The sequence below is a fragment of the Panthera onca genome, chromosome E1 (genome assembly GCF_046562875.1).
Source record: "Panthera onca isolate mPanOnc1 chromosome E1, mPanOnc1 haplotype 2, whole genome shotgun sequence".
In the NCBI taxonomy this organism is placed as follows: Eukaryota; Metazoa; Chordata; class Mammalia; order Carnivora; family Felidae; genus Panthera; species Panthera onca.
In genome coordinates this window covers 31004541-31021713 of record NC_138352.1, presented here as the reverse complement: position 1 = coordinate 31021713, position 17173 = coordinate 31004541, and the positions used below count along the sequence as shown (strand labels likewise).

The following is a 17173-nucleotide window of genomic DNA, read 5'->3' as shown; positions in this document are numbered from 1 at the left end:
AGCATGGCTATTGGAAAAAAAGGATTTGGAATTGGTGAAAAGCATACCTAATGCTGAAATCATTATCGCCACCAGCTGGTCTGGTGAGAAATCTGGGTGCCATTATAGACCCATTTTTCTTCCTCCTCGCATGCATCCAAATACTACCAAATCCTGGTGATTTTACTTTGTCGATGTAACTAAAATTTACCCATTTCTCTTTATTTACCCACTGTCCTCAGTCCCAGCTGCCACTACCTTCATTCACGATACTCATTTATCACTTAAATATGAGCAGTCATTCTTGCCTACAGGCATACCCACCTGCCCTCTGGTTTCACTCCAGAGAGAATGGGCTTTCTACAAACCATATCTGATTTTGTCACTCTACCTGAAAAATCCTTCAGGGGTTTCTCATTACTTTCAGGATAAACTCTACACATCTTCCTAGGGCCTGAAGACCCTTGATGTCTCCATTGATTCATGGACCTTCCTCTCCATTCTACATCCTATGCCCCACTTATACTTACAATTATTTAGAAGATCTAGATACTTTTTCACCTTTGGGATTTTGCCCATCTTATTTTCTTGTGCTGGAATAGTCTTCCCTCGGGTTTCAGCTTAGATGTCATTTTTTTTCTTTTCAAGTTTTAATTTAAGTTCTAGTTAAAATATATGGTAAACTTGATTTCAGGCATATATTTTAGTGATTCATCACTTACATATAATGTCCAGAACTCCTCACAAGTGCCCTTCTCAACACCCATTACCCATTTAGCCCACACCCCACCCACCTCCCTCCATCAACCCTCAGTTTGTTCTCATAGTTAAAAGTCTCTTATGGTTTGCTCCCTCCCCCCCTTTTTCCTTCCCATATGTTCATCTGTTTTGTTTCGTAAATTCCACATATGAGTGAAATCTTATGATATTGTCTTTCTCAGACTCATTTCGCTTAATGTAATACACTCTAGCTCGATCCACATTGTTGCAAATGGCAAGGTTTCATTCTTTTGATGGCCACACACACACACACACACAACATCTTCTTTATCTATTCATTAGTCTTTTTTGAAGAAGACTTTCCTGACTTATTCTCTTGACGACAAACTCAGGTTCACGCCCCTTCCGGCCCTGTGCCTCCCCCATCACAGCATGTGTCACTCTGGACTGTGACCAACTATTTACTTGTCTGTGTTCTCCATTCTACTGTATCTTTGTGAGTAGCCCAAGAAAATGTCTATCTTGTTCATCTTGGAAATGTAGCATTAGCCCTGAGCCTGATACAAGATAGGTACTCAGTAAGTATCTGTCATGTGAATGAATAAATCTCAAAGAAGTGCTGATGCATAGGGGCACGTGTACCCCAATGCTTATAGCAGCACTTTCAACAATAGCCAAATTATGGGAAGAGCCTAAATGTCCATCAACTGATGAATGGATAAAGAAGATGTGGTTTATATACACAATGGGATACTACCTGGCAACGAGAAAGAATGAAATCCTGCCATTTGCAACAACGTGGATGGAACTGGAGAGTATTATGCTAAGTGAAATAAGCCAGGCAGAGAAAGACAGATACCATATGTTTTCACTCATATGTGGATCCTGAGAAACTTAATAGAATACCAGGGGGGAGGGGAAGGGGGAAAAAAAATTACAGAGAGGGAAGGAGGCAAACCATAAGAGACTCTTAAATACTGAGAACAAACTGAGGGTTGATGGGGGTGGGGGAGAGGGGGAGAGGGGAAAGTGGGTGATGGGCATTGAGGAGAGCACCTGTTGGGATGAGCACTGGGTGTTGTATGGAAACCAATTGGACAATAAACCAAATATATATTTTATATAATCTATAATATAATAGATCTGTATTCTATAAACTATATATATAATTATATATAATAATTAATATAATAATTAATTATATATAATTATATATATATTATATATATATATTTCAAGGAATAGAAAGAGTTGACAGGGAGATTGGATAGAAGTAATATCAGGTGGAGGGAACAGCCTGCATATTTTTATTAGTAGTTTCATACATAGCTTTGAGTTGATAAAGTTTCGGCCATGGGAATATGTAGGAAACATGGTTACAGAAAATAAAGATGTCAAACAAAGCAAATGCGCTCTTTCTAGGTAAAATTCTGGGAATGGAACACTGTTTTATCAGAGGAATTACATCACAGAAACAGTTTCCCACCAGGCTTCATTTTCCCTCCGAAGTGAAGCTTGTCCTATGAATTTGTCAGCCCTGGCACCACCCACCGGAATTACTGTTCAGCTGGCATTGGTGGCACCTCCCTGACCATGGATATTTCCTACCACACTCTCTTTCTCTTTTATGCAGGTAGTGCGGGGCATGTTGCATGCTGCTCCCTCCCCCTCATTACAAATATCCATCAAAGGGGAAAATAGAAAGCCCAGAAATGGCACCATAAAGATCAGATTTTGGTCTGCTAAAGGTGGCAGTGCCGACTGGCAAGAAAGGAAAGGGGGATTGGACAGATGGACTGGGGGTAGGCTTGTTGACTCTATGGGGTCAGTGAATTTAGATTCACACCTCACAGTGTTGACTGAAAACATGTCAGGTTGTTAAAGCATTTTACATAGATACAACTTAAGGCAACCAGCAGAACATACAGCATGATAGTTGTTCGATCTTGGGACAAGGATGGCCTAGGTAAAAAGCAATGGAAGCAACAATAAAGGAAAAGAAAATAGGTTGAATCAAATTAAAATTCAAAATTCTCCTATTAAAGAAAAAGGTCACATGCAGAGTAAAAAAGGCAAGCAAAACGTGGGGAGCTATTTTCAGCATATATTATAGAAAGTATATTCTTAAAAGCACAATCATTAATTTTAATAACTAGGTAAGAGACAACACCCCCCCCCCCCCAAGAAAAATGAATAAATGACCACTAACCCTTAAGTCACATCCAGAAGGGGCAGAGACTGGACCTAGACTCAGTGTTTAATTCCAAGACCTGTTCTTCCACTCCACTCACCACAATTTGTCTGCTCACAGGTGGCATCTGCAAGGTCGTCTGCTTGTGTGCCATTGGCCAAAATGTGATCCTGACAGGTGGTGTTCCCTCCACTTTTTCCCAAGAGTTCCCACACTACTCAGGGCCTATGTTTACTAGATTCTTTATTCACCACACCCTTAGACAGAGCTCTCCGTGTAGTGGGGGGAGTAGTGGGGCTCAGTGCGTATTTGTGCATAGCGGCAGTGGTTGGCCCCTTCTAACCACAGCAACTTCTGTGTTCCCTGGCCTCCATACCTGTTGCTTTTTCCACTGCTTGGAGCTGACCTCACCTCTCCCTCACTCAGGACAGAGGTTGCTCATTGGCTTAAGGCAGATCGAAAGGGCCTCAGAATCTCCACTCCTGTCAGTCTTGTCTCTTGACAGTTTCTGCCTCAGCAGAAACAGAAACTTAGGCCCTAATTCCCCCATCAGTTTTCCTCTTAGCTTCCTAAGTCACAGATCAGAGACTGGGCTTTTTCTTTTCTTTCCATGTTTGCTATAGTTTACCCCCAACTTTGGGGCTATCTCTTGCTGTGTAAGACCCAACACTTCATCCAGACGTAAAACTCATTCAGAGTATAGTCTTTCCTTGTCACATGGGGCCAGTGGGCATTTATCCAGGCTTGTTATAAAATATAACTCCTGCGACTTGAAACAAATTTGTTCTCATATTAGCTCATTTTAACTGTGTGCTTTTTTTAAGACATAAATTTTCTATGATTGATTGATTATAATTTGAACTTAACTTGGAAGCCCTCTGGACAGAAGTTCACATTGGAAAATGGAAATGAAATTTAGAGAATCTGTGCTCCCCACAGGTGAGGAAAGGAACATCCAGGGTGGAAAGAAGTAAAAGTTACAAGGTTAGAAACAGGGAATCAGACGGTAACTGGTTGATCAGCAAGTCCTGATCCAACTCCTATGATGTCCAGTTCCTATTCCCATATTGGTCCTAAATATAACAATTTAATCCCAGCTCCCAGGATAATCTATATTTTGTTGGCTAGTGTGCTTATTAAAAAATCCAGAAGAATAAGCAGGAAACCAATAATAGTGATTACTTATTAGAGGTATGGGTATTGGGTGGATGAGACATAGGAGAGGGAGAGAGATTTTCATGTACACTTTTTAGCTCATTTCAAAGTTTAAACCATGTGAATGTACTACCTATTGAAAAATAAATTAATTGACATTTCCCTTCTCCAAAACCAAACAATGGGCTCACAAAATGTATAAAATGAAAGATAATGCAGTATTATGCAGCCTCTCTTTGCTAGAGATTCTGTAAATAGCAGAGAAACTTGTTTGGTTGGAGCCACATCCGTTTAATGCTTTAATGTGGTGTGTGGACATGAATGTGTATGTTTGTGTATTTGTGCATGTGTGTGGGTGTGTGAGTGCATTTGTGTCTCCTGCAGAGGCTAGAGGTTGAGTGCATGGGATCATCACGGAATTATTTGGAGACAAGTCACTGCTGGTTCCTGTGCTCTGTTCTGCTTATAGCACAACGACTCCCACTGTCTGTAAGAGTCTAAGGACCTGGGGATCTGCCTCTAACGCAGTATCATCACTGTTGTTACAGGGCTGTTTGTGAGAGACGCACAACCAGTTGACCGTAGTGTGGGATGGGCGCAGAAGAAAGGGGGAGAAAAGAAGCAGAATGGAGTCTCTTAGGTCTTACCTGGTTGTTCTCGACAATCCCTGAGGGTGTTACCAGCAGGCTTTCATCTGGTTTGCATACATCTTTCCCATTGTGGGTGGTCAGAAGAGGGAGACAGGAACATCTGGTAGAGGCACCAAAAGGAAATTTGCTTCATGCTCTGGATATGTTGAATGATTCTTGCCATCACTGCATCTGCTGAATTTTCTCCTTTTTGTCTCACAATATTAGAAACCTTTTAAATTTTGTCCATTCTGAGAAAAAGGGACAAGATTTCCAGGTTGACTATGACTATGACAGGCCAACATATGTCATCCTGGGATGCTGCATTCACAGAACACCACATGGAGCCTAATAACCACCACATAACATCCCTTTTCTATTGATTTCAGAATTTGCTGCTAATGTCTGCCCCTTTTACTTGTTCATAGGACCCATGAGAAATGTGTTCTAGTAACTTTATCAGCATCCTTGGAATTAAAATTCTGCTTTTCTTAGCTGTAGGTTGGACCAATCTCAAGACCCATTAAGTTGAAGATAATTAATTCTGTGAAGTACCCCAAACCCCAAAGGATTAAGAATCCAGTGTTGTGTCCTTGCCATAGCTGATCTGGGAGAGGCTAAGGCATTAAGGACCTGCCATTCACCTCTGTGGTCTGAGCACGATCCTAGCATTTTACTTGCCAGCAACACATGGAGATCTTTCAAGGCTTGCCGCAACCATCAGAGACTACAGCCCCAGTGCTGCTCATTAACTCTAGACAATGAGCAACTGTCCTCAGAGGACACATGGGTCTCACTATTCCTTTCTTCAGGAATAGAGAAGGAGTAATTTTAGAGAAGAAATACTTGATCTGCTTTGAGTTTTCCTAAACCCATAGCCCAATGCCACATATTTTAAACTTTCCCATGACTTCCCGGAAAACCAGAGGAGGAATGCAGTATGACAGCTGTGGTTTATGTCACTAGTGTTAAATAACAAAATTCAACCAGGTAAATTTGAAGATATAACTGGCTTTACTAAATGATTAATGAATCCGGCAAGACCCCATCTAGCAAGTAAAGAGGTACTCCAAGGAGTTGCACAAAATGGAAGGTTTTTATAGAAGGAGGATGGGGCAAGAAAGCTATTAGCAAAAGAAAAGGATTGTTTGATGCAGGGCTGTTTGCTAGGGGAGAAAGGCAAGGGGTCTTATCATGCAGATGACCTCATTTTTCTTTGGGGGATGGCTAGGGCCCACGTAGCAGCCTCATTGGTGCTGACTGAAAAATTTCTGACTGACCAATTAAGACTACATTTGTGGGGCAGGTTGAAACTGTAGTTAGATTATGTGGGAACTCTAAGTGACGCCATTTGGGACTTTTTTTTTAAACACTGTCATGTGCTACTTGTGGAGTTCTTTGGCATCTTCAGTCTGGACCGGATATTTTGGACTGACTGAAAGTGGTGAGGATAGAGACAGTGAAGGATCAGGGGCGCCTGGGTGGTTCAGTTGGTTGAGTGTCTGACTCTTGATTTCAGCTCAGGTCATGGTCCCAGGGTTGTGGGATCGAGTCCCGTGTTGGGCTCCATGCTGAGCATGGAGCCTGCTTGAGATTTTTCTTTCTCTCTTCCTCTGCCCCTCTTCCCTTCTCCCCTGCTCAAGCTCTCTCTCTCTCAAATTAAAAAAAGAAAGAAAAAAAGAAAGAAACATTGAAGGATCATTTCTCTCTTTTGTTTCAAAGTGATAACTTCTATGAGCCCATGTTTCCCATCTCTGCACTATAGCTCATGCTCTACCAAGGGCGGAGAGTTCTCTCTGCTTGTCAAAGTTCTAGCCATGGCTCCTGCTGGTGCACACATCCTGACGTACTTAGACATCCCTCAGAATTGTATAGCTCCTAAGTGGATCAGCTGTGGAGCTGAGGGAAGAGCATTGTCATAAGGAAACTGGGCTCAAATCCCATCTTACTAGACCTGCATCTTACTAGTTGAAAGACATTGAATAAATCACTTCACCTTTCGGAGATACAGCTTTCTTATCTGTAAAGGAGGGCTATTTTCTTTCATGCCACAGGGCTATTTGGAAAATTAAAAAACACAGTAATATGTGACACAATAATACAAGACACTCAGGCTGGAATCTTACATTCTTAGATGATTTAATCTAGTTCCATAACTTTACTTATCACTTTACAGTGGTCTATGTGCTATTAATTGTACTTCAAAGTTTCATACCTTTCATTCTACTATTTAATTGAATACTTCCATGAAAATGTCCCAAAAGAACCCTTGAAAACATACCTAAGTGGAACTAATTTTTCTTAAATGACTCTCTTGTTAACAATTTTCATTAAACATATCGCTGACTTTTTACGGAAACCTCAAAACCTTGAAGATATCTTACTACTTACATAATAATTACCATATTCTATTGTTCATATTTTCATTACCTTTGCATTTGCACTTGACCCTTGAAAAACTGGGGTTAGGGGCATCAACCCCCTACACAGTCAAAAATCTGCAAATAGCTTTTGATTCCCCTAAAACTTAACTATTAATAGTCTACTATTGACTGGAAGCCTTACCAATAACATAAATAATCTATTAACACACGTCTTGTATGCTATATGTATTATATTCTGTATTCTTACAATAAAGTAAGCTCGAGAAAGGAAAATGTTTGTTAAGGGAATCATAAGGAAGAGAAAATACATTGACAGTACTGTACTATAAAAAATCTGTGTATAAGTGGACCCGTGCAGTTTAGACCCTTGTTTGTTCAAGGGTCAACTGTAGATCCTCTTCTATATCTTCACTGTTTCTTTAGATTGTTCTGAGCTGTTTAATTAACCTCCTGGTCTCACCAATCCTCTCTGTTCCCTTACTGCTCTCTGTCTATCCAATCTTAGTTCCACACAAACTCTCACCATTGCTACACGCAGAGCTTTTATTATCTATCTACATCTATCATCTATGTTTCTATTATCTATCTATCTATCTATCTATCTACCTATCTATCAATCATCTATCTGTATACACAGTACCATAAACACTCCTAGACTCACCATGCAACCTGATAGTTAGGTCTTTAGTAATAACTCATGTCTAACTACATGGTATCTCCAGTTACATTCTCCTGACTCTCCCCTTTTGAATTTCCTCTCATACTGAATCCTATACTTATCTTTGCCTTGTTTTTGTTTGTTTTTTTTTGTTTGAGAGAGAGAGAGAGAGAGAGAGAGAGCGTGGGGGAGGGGCAGAAGGGGATGAAAAAGAGAATCTTAAGCAGGCTCCATGTTCAGCACAGATCCCGACATGGGGCTTGATCCCATGACCCTCGGATCATGACCTGAGCCGAAATTAAGAATTAATCACTCAGCTGACTGAGCGATCCTGGCACCCCGGGATTTACATTTTTAAATATTATTGTTATGTTGCTGTAATATACTGTATGTATGCTGTAATAATAATTACATTATCATCATCATCATCATCATCAAGGCAGTACTATTGTGGACTGAGACCCCTCAGGAATGAAGGTCTGGGTCATCTCAGCAGGTGAAGACCAAGTGGCAGCTGTTTGGCAGCTCCCCTCAGAGACGTGAGCTTCTGAGGTCATCCCTCAGACATGTGGTCATCCCTCTTCTGAGTTCCTAGGTTCTGGTAACATCACCTTTCCCTTTTGTACCTAGGGGAAGTGATTTATTCTTGTGGTTAATAATTTCTGGGCTACCTTCACATCCATCTCTTTCTCCTACAGTCTTTTTCAGGACACACTTATATATCTACTTCCCTGTATTAAATCTTCTGGGTTTAAAAATACTAGATGTGACCCAAACTGAAATACCAGTCATAAACTGTAGTCTTTTCCAGACTTAGTCAATCCCTGGACATTGGTATGTGAAGAAATTTAAATTAGCGTGTTAAAATTATTCCAGGACCAAATCAAAGGGAAATGAGTGAGACAATGACTTGACATACCAGTGCAATGGTTTATTTATAATCAGTGATTTTTTTTTGTATTATAATCATACACATAGATTCTTATGATTACTTATGATTACAGTAGAGGAGGCTAACTTCCCTTGTCCAAGTTACACAGAGGAATAGCATGAGACAGAGACAGAGCAGTTAAATGGTATGGAGTTCTCCTAAGAGCCTTACATTCTCAGGCCTTCTTTTATTTTTTATTTTTTTATTAAAAAATTTGTTTTTAATGTTTATTTATTTCTGAGACAGAGACAGAGCATGAGTGGGGGAGGGTCAGCAAGAGTGAGACACAGAATCCGAAGCAGGCTCCAGGCTCTGAGCTGTCAGCACAGAGCCTGACACAGGGCTCGAACTCGCAGATCATGAGATCATGACCTGAGCTGAAGCCGGACGCTCAACCAACTGAGCCACCCAGGTGCCCCTCTCAGGCCTTCTTTTATACTCTCCTCTTTGGCACTTAATATTTCACTAGGGGAAATATTTGAAGCATATCATGGTATCTGAACTTACCCATAACAACAAAATTAACCTTGTTGCATTCATTGTTTAAAAATAATATTGCAGGGTTCATTTATTCATCTCACACAAATTTATTAAGTAATTACTATATGCCAGCACTAAGTTCTGAATATACAACAGTGAACAAAACAGATCCCAAATCTTCACATTCTCATGGGTAGAAACAAGCAATACATTTGTATAACCTTTTCCTTGGCCAACCCTGAAATTCCCTACATAAAATGCATCCATTTCCTCTGTGATTTGGTCAGCCATTCACACAGATTCATATGCATTTGTAATCAAAATCTTTTTGGTTGAAAAGAAGATAATTGGGATAGTTCTCATCCTTGGTGCTTTAGAGACCCAGAGAGCATTAAAAGGTGAATAACATCATCTTTTGACATCCAAATTCTTCCAACATGGACAAATAGCTGACAATGTGAATTATCTATAGAAAACAATAATTTTGTATTTTTACTGGCAGTTAAAAATAGTAGATCATAAAGCAACTTGCACACTGTTCCAAGATACACTCATTTCACCTCTTCAAAATGTTATCCTCTTTGGAAATATGATATTTAAGGACAATCATTTATAAATTATTAATATTTTGAAAAAATTTTATAATTTTCTCATGAACAGGATCAAATCATAGGTAGAGGAGTTCCTCATTGGTTATTTAGGACCTGTTGGATTAACTGTCTCTGTTTAGGAAATATCACCTACATATCAGGGCTGATCAACCAGAATCAGTCTTATCTTCCCTGGGACATACTGGAGAAACAAGGTCACATCAGTTTCAATACTGCTCTTTTTTCTTCATTTATTTGGCACTCCAATCTGTTGTCACAGTAACTTTATTTCATGATGTAATTAATTAAGTTGGAATATTTATTACTTTAAAATGCAATAACTATCAATGAATATGATTTTGGTGTGATTTTAAGGAGAATCATCTGCTCTTTAGAAACAGTCTAGTTTAATCAATAATACAACAAGAACAAAAATACCTCCTGTGTCATTGCCTTTAAAGATTTTACTGGATGGGTAAATAATGTCTAGTCCAAATTATGTCTAACATTACCAGATTACAGTGCAGAGACTGATATTTTCATTTGCTCATCTGATTTTCCACCAAGAATCATTGGATACACTTTACATGAACAAGACTGGGAGAGAGGTACAGTGATGTTTTAAGATAGTTCTTGCCTTCAGAGGCTTGTAAGCATTGTAGGGGTGATTAACATATATCCAAGAAAAACTGACATTTGAATAGTGATGTTTAGCCTTCAAGTCATGGACTTTTGCAATCCTCATGCTCTGTGACCATGGTGGTGCAGATATTATTATTCCTAATATGTTGATATAGAAACATTTTCAACTTTACTCTGATTATCAGTAGCTTATCTAGGACGTGAACCCAAAATTTCTGTGCTGGCAAAAGGACAATTGGTACAAAGTGATGATTTCAATAAGGTGTGTCATAAACTTACTAGATTTCAGAGAAGGGGATTTTGTAGCTGGAAAGATCAAAGGTTGCTTCTTGGAGGGGATGAACATTAAGGGATGGACTTCCAAGTGCATCCTAATTGATGACTGCATTCCTCAATATGACCTCACATTGGTTATGAGGAAATTCTCTTGCTGAATAGTATCCTCAGGGCAGCCTTCATGTCTCTGTTTCTCAGACTATAAATGAAAGGATTTAGCATTGGAGTCACTGCCATGTACATAACAGTCATGATTGCATCCTTTAGGCTGTAACTAGTCAGAGGGCGGAAATACATGCCCATGACTGTCCCATAATACAGAGAAACAACAGTGAGGTGGGAGCCACAGGTGGAGAAGGCTTTGAGCATGCCCTTAGTGGAAGGAACCCATAAAACTGTGGAAAAGACCCGGACATAGGAGATGATGATGCATAGTAATGGCACAGAGAAAATACCAACCCCTAGGTACATCATCTTCACATTGAAGTGGATGTCAGAACAGGACAGCTTAAGCAAAGGGGTAATGTCACAGTAGAAGTTGGCTACCTCCTTGTTGCCACAGAAGGACAGACTAGCTGTGAGCAGAGTATGGGGGAGGGCATTGGCGTTTCCAACCACCCAAGATCCAACAACTAGAAGGACACAAGTCTGTGGACTCATAATTGTTGTGTAATGAAGTGGGCGGCTGATGGCCATGGCACGATCATATGCCATCGCAGCCAGGATATAGCTATCTGTGTTACCCAAGGCAATCATAAAATACATTTGTGTTAGACATCCCCCAAAGGAGATGGATTTGCTGTGCAAGACATGGTTGGCTAGCATCTTGGGGATGGTTACAGAGGAGAATAAGATGTCAACAAAGGAGAGGTTGGCAAGGAAAAAGTACATGGGGTTGTGAAGGCGAATGTCAGAGCGAATAGCCAAGATGATGAGCAGGTTTCCAGTCAATGTGATGGGGTAAATGAACAGGAAGAAGATGAAGAAGAAGTCTTCCTGTACCTGCTGACCAGTAACTCCCAGGAGGATGAATTCCAGGGTAGAAGATTGGTTGTCTTCTTTCATGGTTCCTTTATTAAGAAAGGGGAGAAGAATCCAGAATTATTAATGGAGTTTATGTAATGATCTTCCTTATCCATCAGTTTTGATTCAAGTGACTATCAATCTCTACGATATGTTTACTAAATCCAGAGATAGACAACATTTTGGGGAAATATCCTTGTTGATTAGTGAAACTGATCAACAATTAACTCTTGACACTCATGTCTAAGAAGTGAACAATCTGTGAATCAAAAGTGGCCATCCTCCCCCATCTCAGAACCATCACTCAAACACCTAGGATTCAATAAATTCACAAATGCCTTTACACTGTATGTGCTGGATATTTTGCTAGACTGATGGAAAAAAGCACAAATATGTGAAAAATACAATTTTTTAGTCCACTTATTCGACATGTAAGACAAAGTCTGTGCTCTCAGGAACTTTACAATGTAATAGAAAAGCCAAAAATAGCACATTTTTAAAATTTCACACTACAAGGAATGGAAAGCACTTAGAAATCTTGATAAAATACTCCAGTACAAAAGATGTGTCATTACAAGGGCCAGCCATGAAATTAAAAATTGTTCCAATGACCAAACTAATAGAGATCCTAGAGCCCAGGAAGTAACAGGTGTCTATGCTGACATTGGATTATTGTAAATCACCAGGATCACTGGGTTTTTGTCCTAGCAAAAACAAGCCTAGTGAATTTCCTCCCCAAGCACCTCATTTTCAGAGAAGAATTTCACCATGTCCTTTTACAAGGTATATCTCTTTGAAAAACTCTCTAATATCCATAATCACAAAGCTTTTCACTTCCCTTCCTTTATTATTATTTTTCTCACTCTGGGTGTATAGCCAAAGGAAATGAAATGGGGTATTGAAAAGATTTCTTCAGTCTCATTTTTATGGCAGCATTATTCACCGTACTGAGCTATGGAAACAACATAAGTGTCCACCAAGAGATGAAGGGATAAAGAAGATATTATATTCTATCTCTCTCTCTTCTCATTACATGAAATAAGCCAGACACAGAGACAAACAGTGAATAATCTCACTTCTATGTGTATTTTAGGAAAGTCATAGTAATAGTAACAGTTAGCCATAGTTGATGCTGATCTTGAGAACTTGGGTTCAGGAGCCAAGGTTTGAGTCCTAATTTTGCTACTACATCTCTATGTGACTTTAGGCAATTCAATTCACCATTTTTCACCTGATAAAATGACAAAAATACCTTACCTTTGGAGGTTATGTGAGGCTCAAAGGAGCTAATGCAGGTAGTGCAGTTGCTGGCTATCTATCCTTGATTTGTCACTGTCATAAAGACCCTTTTCCACAACATTCACACCTCCTATTGAGGAGCCAGCTCAGATGCTGTCAAAGGGGTTTTGGTCCTGTGGCCTTCACTCCTCTTCCACGAGTGGGAAGTTCACAGCCAGCTGCTGAAGCACTTGTGAACATTCCTCCCTGGGGAGGCAGGCATGCTGCAGAAAGGGTCAGTAGTAGGTCTGAAGAGTGGGTCTTTGGTCCTCTGCACTTGAGGTGAAGGAGCTAGGACTTGGATGGTTTGGACAAAAGAGCCTCGAGTTTCCTAATGATAGAGCAGAAGGAATGACTGTTCTAGATGGGCCATGAAGACGGGAACTCTAGCTTCCTCCTCAGGAAGCAAGGTGGTCATAGAATAGAGAAAATTAGGAATTCTTTACCAGGTTATAACATCTCTTGAAACGTGACTCCCTCAGGTCTTCATCCTGGCCGTAGTCAGAGTAATTGTTGAGACTCATTACACACTCCTATGGCTGTGCCCTGAGGAGACAGTGGTTCTCAAGAGTAATCTTTCCCAGAGTTCTTTTCTAGAAGGATATGGGCAAGAGGGTTTCTTAGAGAATGTGTCTCCAGGGTTCAAGCTCTGCGCTGACCTCTTCTAAACACTTTGTTGGCATACGGGCTCCTGGCACCAATTAGAACATCCTGTTGGGTGCTGCAAAGACTGTGGTACAACTGAGTAAAAGAAATAATCAACAAAGTGAAACAATAACCTATGGAAAGGGAGACAATATTTGCAAACCATATATTTGATAGGGGGTTTATAACCAAAATATTTAAAGAACTCATGAAACAAACACACATACAAACAAACTGAATGAAAAAATAGGCAGCAGAACTAAATAGACATTTTCCAAGAAGACACCCAAATGGCCAACAGGTACAGGAAAAGATGATCAGTGTCATCAATCACCAGGGAAATGCAAATGAAAACCACACTAAGATATCACTTCACACCTGTTGGAATGGCTATTATCAAGAAGACGTGCGGTGATAAAGTCGGCAAGGGTGTAGGTGTAGAGAAATGGAAACTTGTATGGACTGTTGGTGAGAATGTAAATTGGTGCAGCCACTATAGAAAACAGTATGGAGATTCCACAAGCAATTAAAAATGGAACTACCATATGATCCAGCAATTTCATTAACTTCTGGGTATATATCCAAAGGAAATGAAACAGGGTATTGAAAAGATATCTTCGGTCTCGTTTTATGAGACTATTATATATATTATATATATGTATACATATGTATACATACACACACATATATAATGCATTTAATGGAATATGATTCAGTCACAAGAAAGAAGCCAATTCTTCCATTTACATAATAATAGTGAAGCTAAGGGATCTCAGTGAAATTAGCCAGACGCAGAGACAAATAGTGAATGATCTCACTTCCATGTGTATTACAGGAAACTCACAGTTATAGTGACAGAGAGTAGAGGATGGTTTATCAGGGCCTGGGGGTGTGGGAGAGAGGGAGATCAATTTTTCTGTGTGGAATGATCCTGGCATTTTAAGAGTAAATTCCACTTGGTCATGGTGTCTAAACCTTTTAATATGCTGCAGAACTCTGTTTGCTACTGTTTTGTTGAGGATTTTTAGATCATTGTTCATAAGGGATATTGGTATGAAGTTTTCTTTTTTTTTTTTTCTTGTAGTGTCTTTGGTTGTTTTGATACCCTCACAGAATGAGTTAGGAAATTCCTCTCCTCTTCAATATTTGGAAAAGTTTGAGAAGGATTGGTACTAGTTCCCTTTAAATGTTTGTTAAAATTCACCAGTGAAGCCCGTAGGTCCAGGGATTTTTTTTGTTGGAAATTTTTCATTACTGATTTAATGTCCTTACTAGTTATAGGTCTATTCATATTGTTTGTTTCTTCATGATTTAGTTTTGGTAGGTTGTGCATTTCTAGGAATTTGTGCACATAACCATTCATAATGCTCTTATTATCCTTTTTAACTATTGAAATTGTAATAATGTCCCCACTTTAATTTCTGATTTTAGTAATTTAAGTCTTTTTTATCTTTAGTCTATACAGATAATTTTTTGTCAATTTTGTTGATGGTTTTGAAAAACTAACTTTTGGGTTTATGATTTCCTCTACTGTTTTTCTATTCTCCATTTCATTTTTCTCTAATCTTTATATTTCCTTTCTTCTGCTAGTTTTGGGTTTTAGCGTGTTCTTTTTCTAAGTTCCTTAGGTTGTAAATTTAGACTATTGATGGGAGATCATTCTTATGTTTAATTTAATTTAATTTAATTTAATTTAATTTAATTTAATTTATTTTTAATTATTTAAATCCAAGTTAGTTAACATATAGTGTAATAATGGTTTCAGGAATAGAATTTAATGATTCATCACTTACATACAATACTCAGTGCTCATCCCAACAAGTGCCCTCCTTAATGTCCATCATCCATTTAGTCCATCACCCCACCCAACACCCTTGTAGAAAAACTCAGTTCATTTTCTGTACTTAAGAGTCTCTTAAGGTTTACCTTCCTCTGTGTTTTTATCATGTTTTTTCCTTCCCATCCCCTATGCTTATCTGTTTTGTTTCTTAAATTCCACATGTGAGTGAAATCATATATTTCTCTGACTGACTTATTTCACTTAGTGTAATATGATATTTGCAAGCCAACCAAATATCTACTTCCATCCATGTTGTTGCAAATGGCAAGATTTCATTCTTTTTTGATCGATGAATAAAATTTCAATGTGTGTGTGTGTGTGTGTGTGTGTGTGTCCTCTCCTTTATGCATACATCATTTGGTGGACATTTGGGTTTCTTCCATAATTTGGCTTTTGTTGATAGTCCTCATATAAACATTGGGATGCATCTACCCCTTTGAATCAGCATTATTGTATCCTTAGGATAAATACCTAGTAATGCAATTGTGGGGTTGTAGGGTAGCTCTGTTTTTAAATTTTTGAGGAACTTCCATACTGTTTTCCAGAGGGGCTGCACAAGTTTGCATTCCCACCAGCAGTGCACAAGGGTTCCCCTATCTCTGCATCCTAACCAACATCTGTTGTTTCCTGAGTTGTCAATTGTAGTCATTCTGCCAGGTGTGAGATGGTATCTCATCGTGGTTTTGATTTTTATTTCCTTGATGATGAGTGACATTGAGCATCTTTTCATGTGTCTGTTAGTCATCTAGATGTCTTCTTTGGAAAGTTGTCTATTCATCTCTTCTGCCCAGTTCTTCACTGGGTTAATTTTTTTGGGGTGTTGAGTTTGATAAGTTCCTCTCTCTCTCTCTCTCTCTCTCTCTCTCTCTCTATATATATATATATATATATATATATAAAATGAATATATATATATACATATATATATATATATATATATATATATATATATATATATTCATCTATTTTTGAGAGACTGAGAGACAGAGTATGAGTGGAAGAGGGGCAGAGAGAGAGAGAGAGAGAGAGAGAGAGCGAGGGAAACACAGAATCCGAAGCAGGCTCCAGGTCTGAGCTGTCAGCACAGAGCCCAATGTGCAGCTTGAACTCATGAACTATGAGCTCATGATCTGAGCTGAAGTCAGACGCTTAAACAACTAAGCCCCCCGAGTGCCCCAAATTTGGTACATTCTTTATAGATTTTGGATACTAACCCTTTATCTGATATGTCATTTGCAAGTATCTTTGCCCATTCTGTCTGTTGTCTTTTAGTTCTGTTCATTGTTTCCTTCACTGTGTAGATTTTATGAGGTCCCAATAGTTCACTTTGTTTTTGTTTCCCTTGCCTCCAGAGACATGTCTAGTAAGAAGTTGCTGTATCCGAGGTCAAAGATGTTGTTGCCTGTTTTGTCCTCTAGGACTTTGATGGTTTCTTGTCTTACATTTAGGTCTTTCATCCACTTTGAGTTTATTTTTGTTCCATACTGGTTTTATAAGTGATCAGTCTAATACTTTCATTATGTTTGGTTTTACCTGTGAAATTTTTCCTTTCATAATTTTCTTAGTGTTGAAAATGGCCTTTCCTTATCATTCAAAGAATTCCCTTTAACATTTCTTTTAACACTGATTTGGTGGAGAGGAATGCCTTTAACATTGATTTGCCTTGGAAACTATCTCTCCTTCTATTCTGAATGATAACCTTACTGGGTAGAGTATTTTTGGTTACATGTTTTTTTTCCTTTTGGCACTTCA

The 17173-nt window shown here is 39.0% G+C and overlaps 1 protein-coding gene across 1 annotated transcript; it reads right to left on the bottom strand.

Moving 5' to 3' along the window:
• Positions 1 to 10718: 10718 nt before the first annotated feature.
• Positions 10719 to 11700, bottom strand: LOC132677598 (olfactory receptor 1A1). The gene has a single exon (XM_060629392.1). It carries the CDS (start codon positions 11698 to 11700, stop codon positions 10771 to 10773), a length of 930 nt encoding a protein of 309 aa, XP_060485375.1. The 3' UTR covers positions 10719 to 10770.
• Positions 11701 to 17173: the final 5473 nt, after the last annotated feature.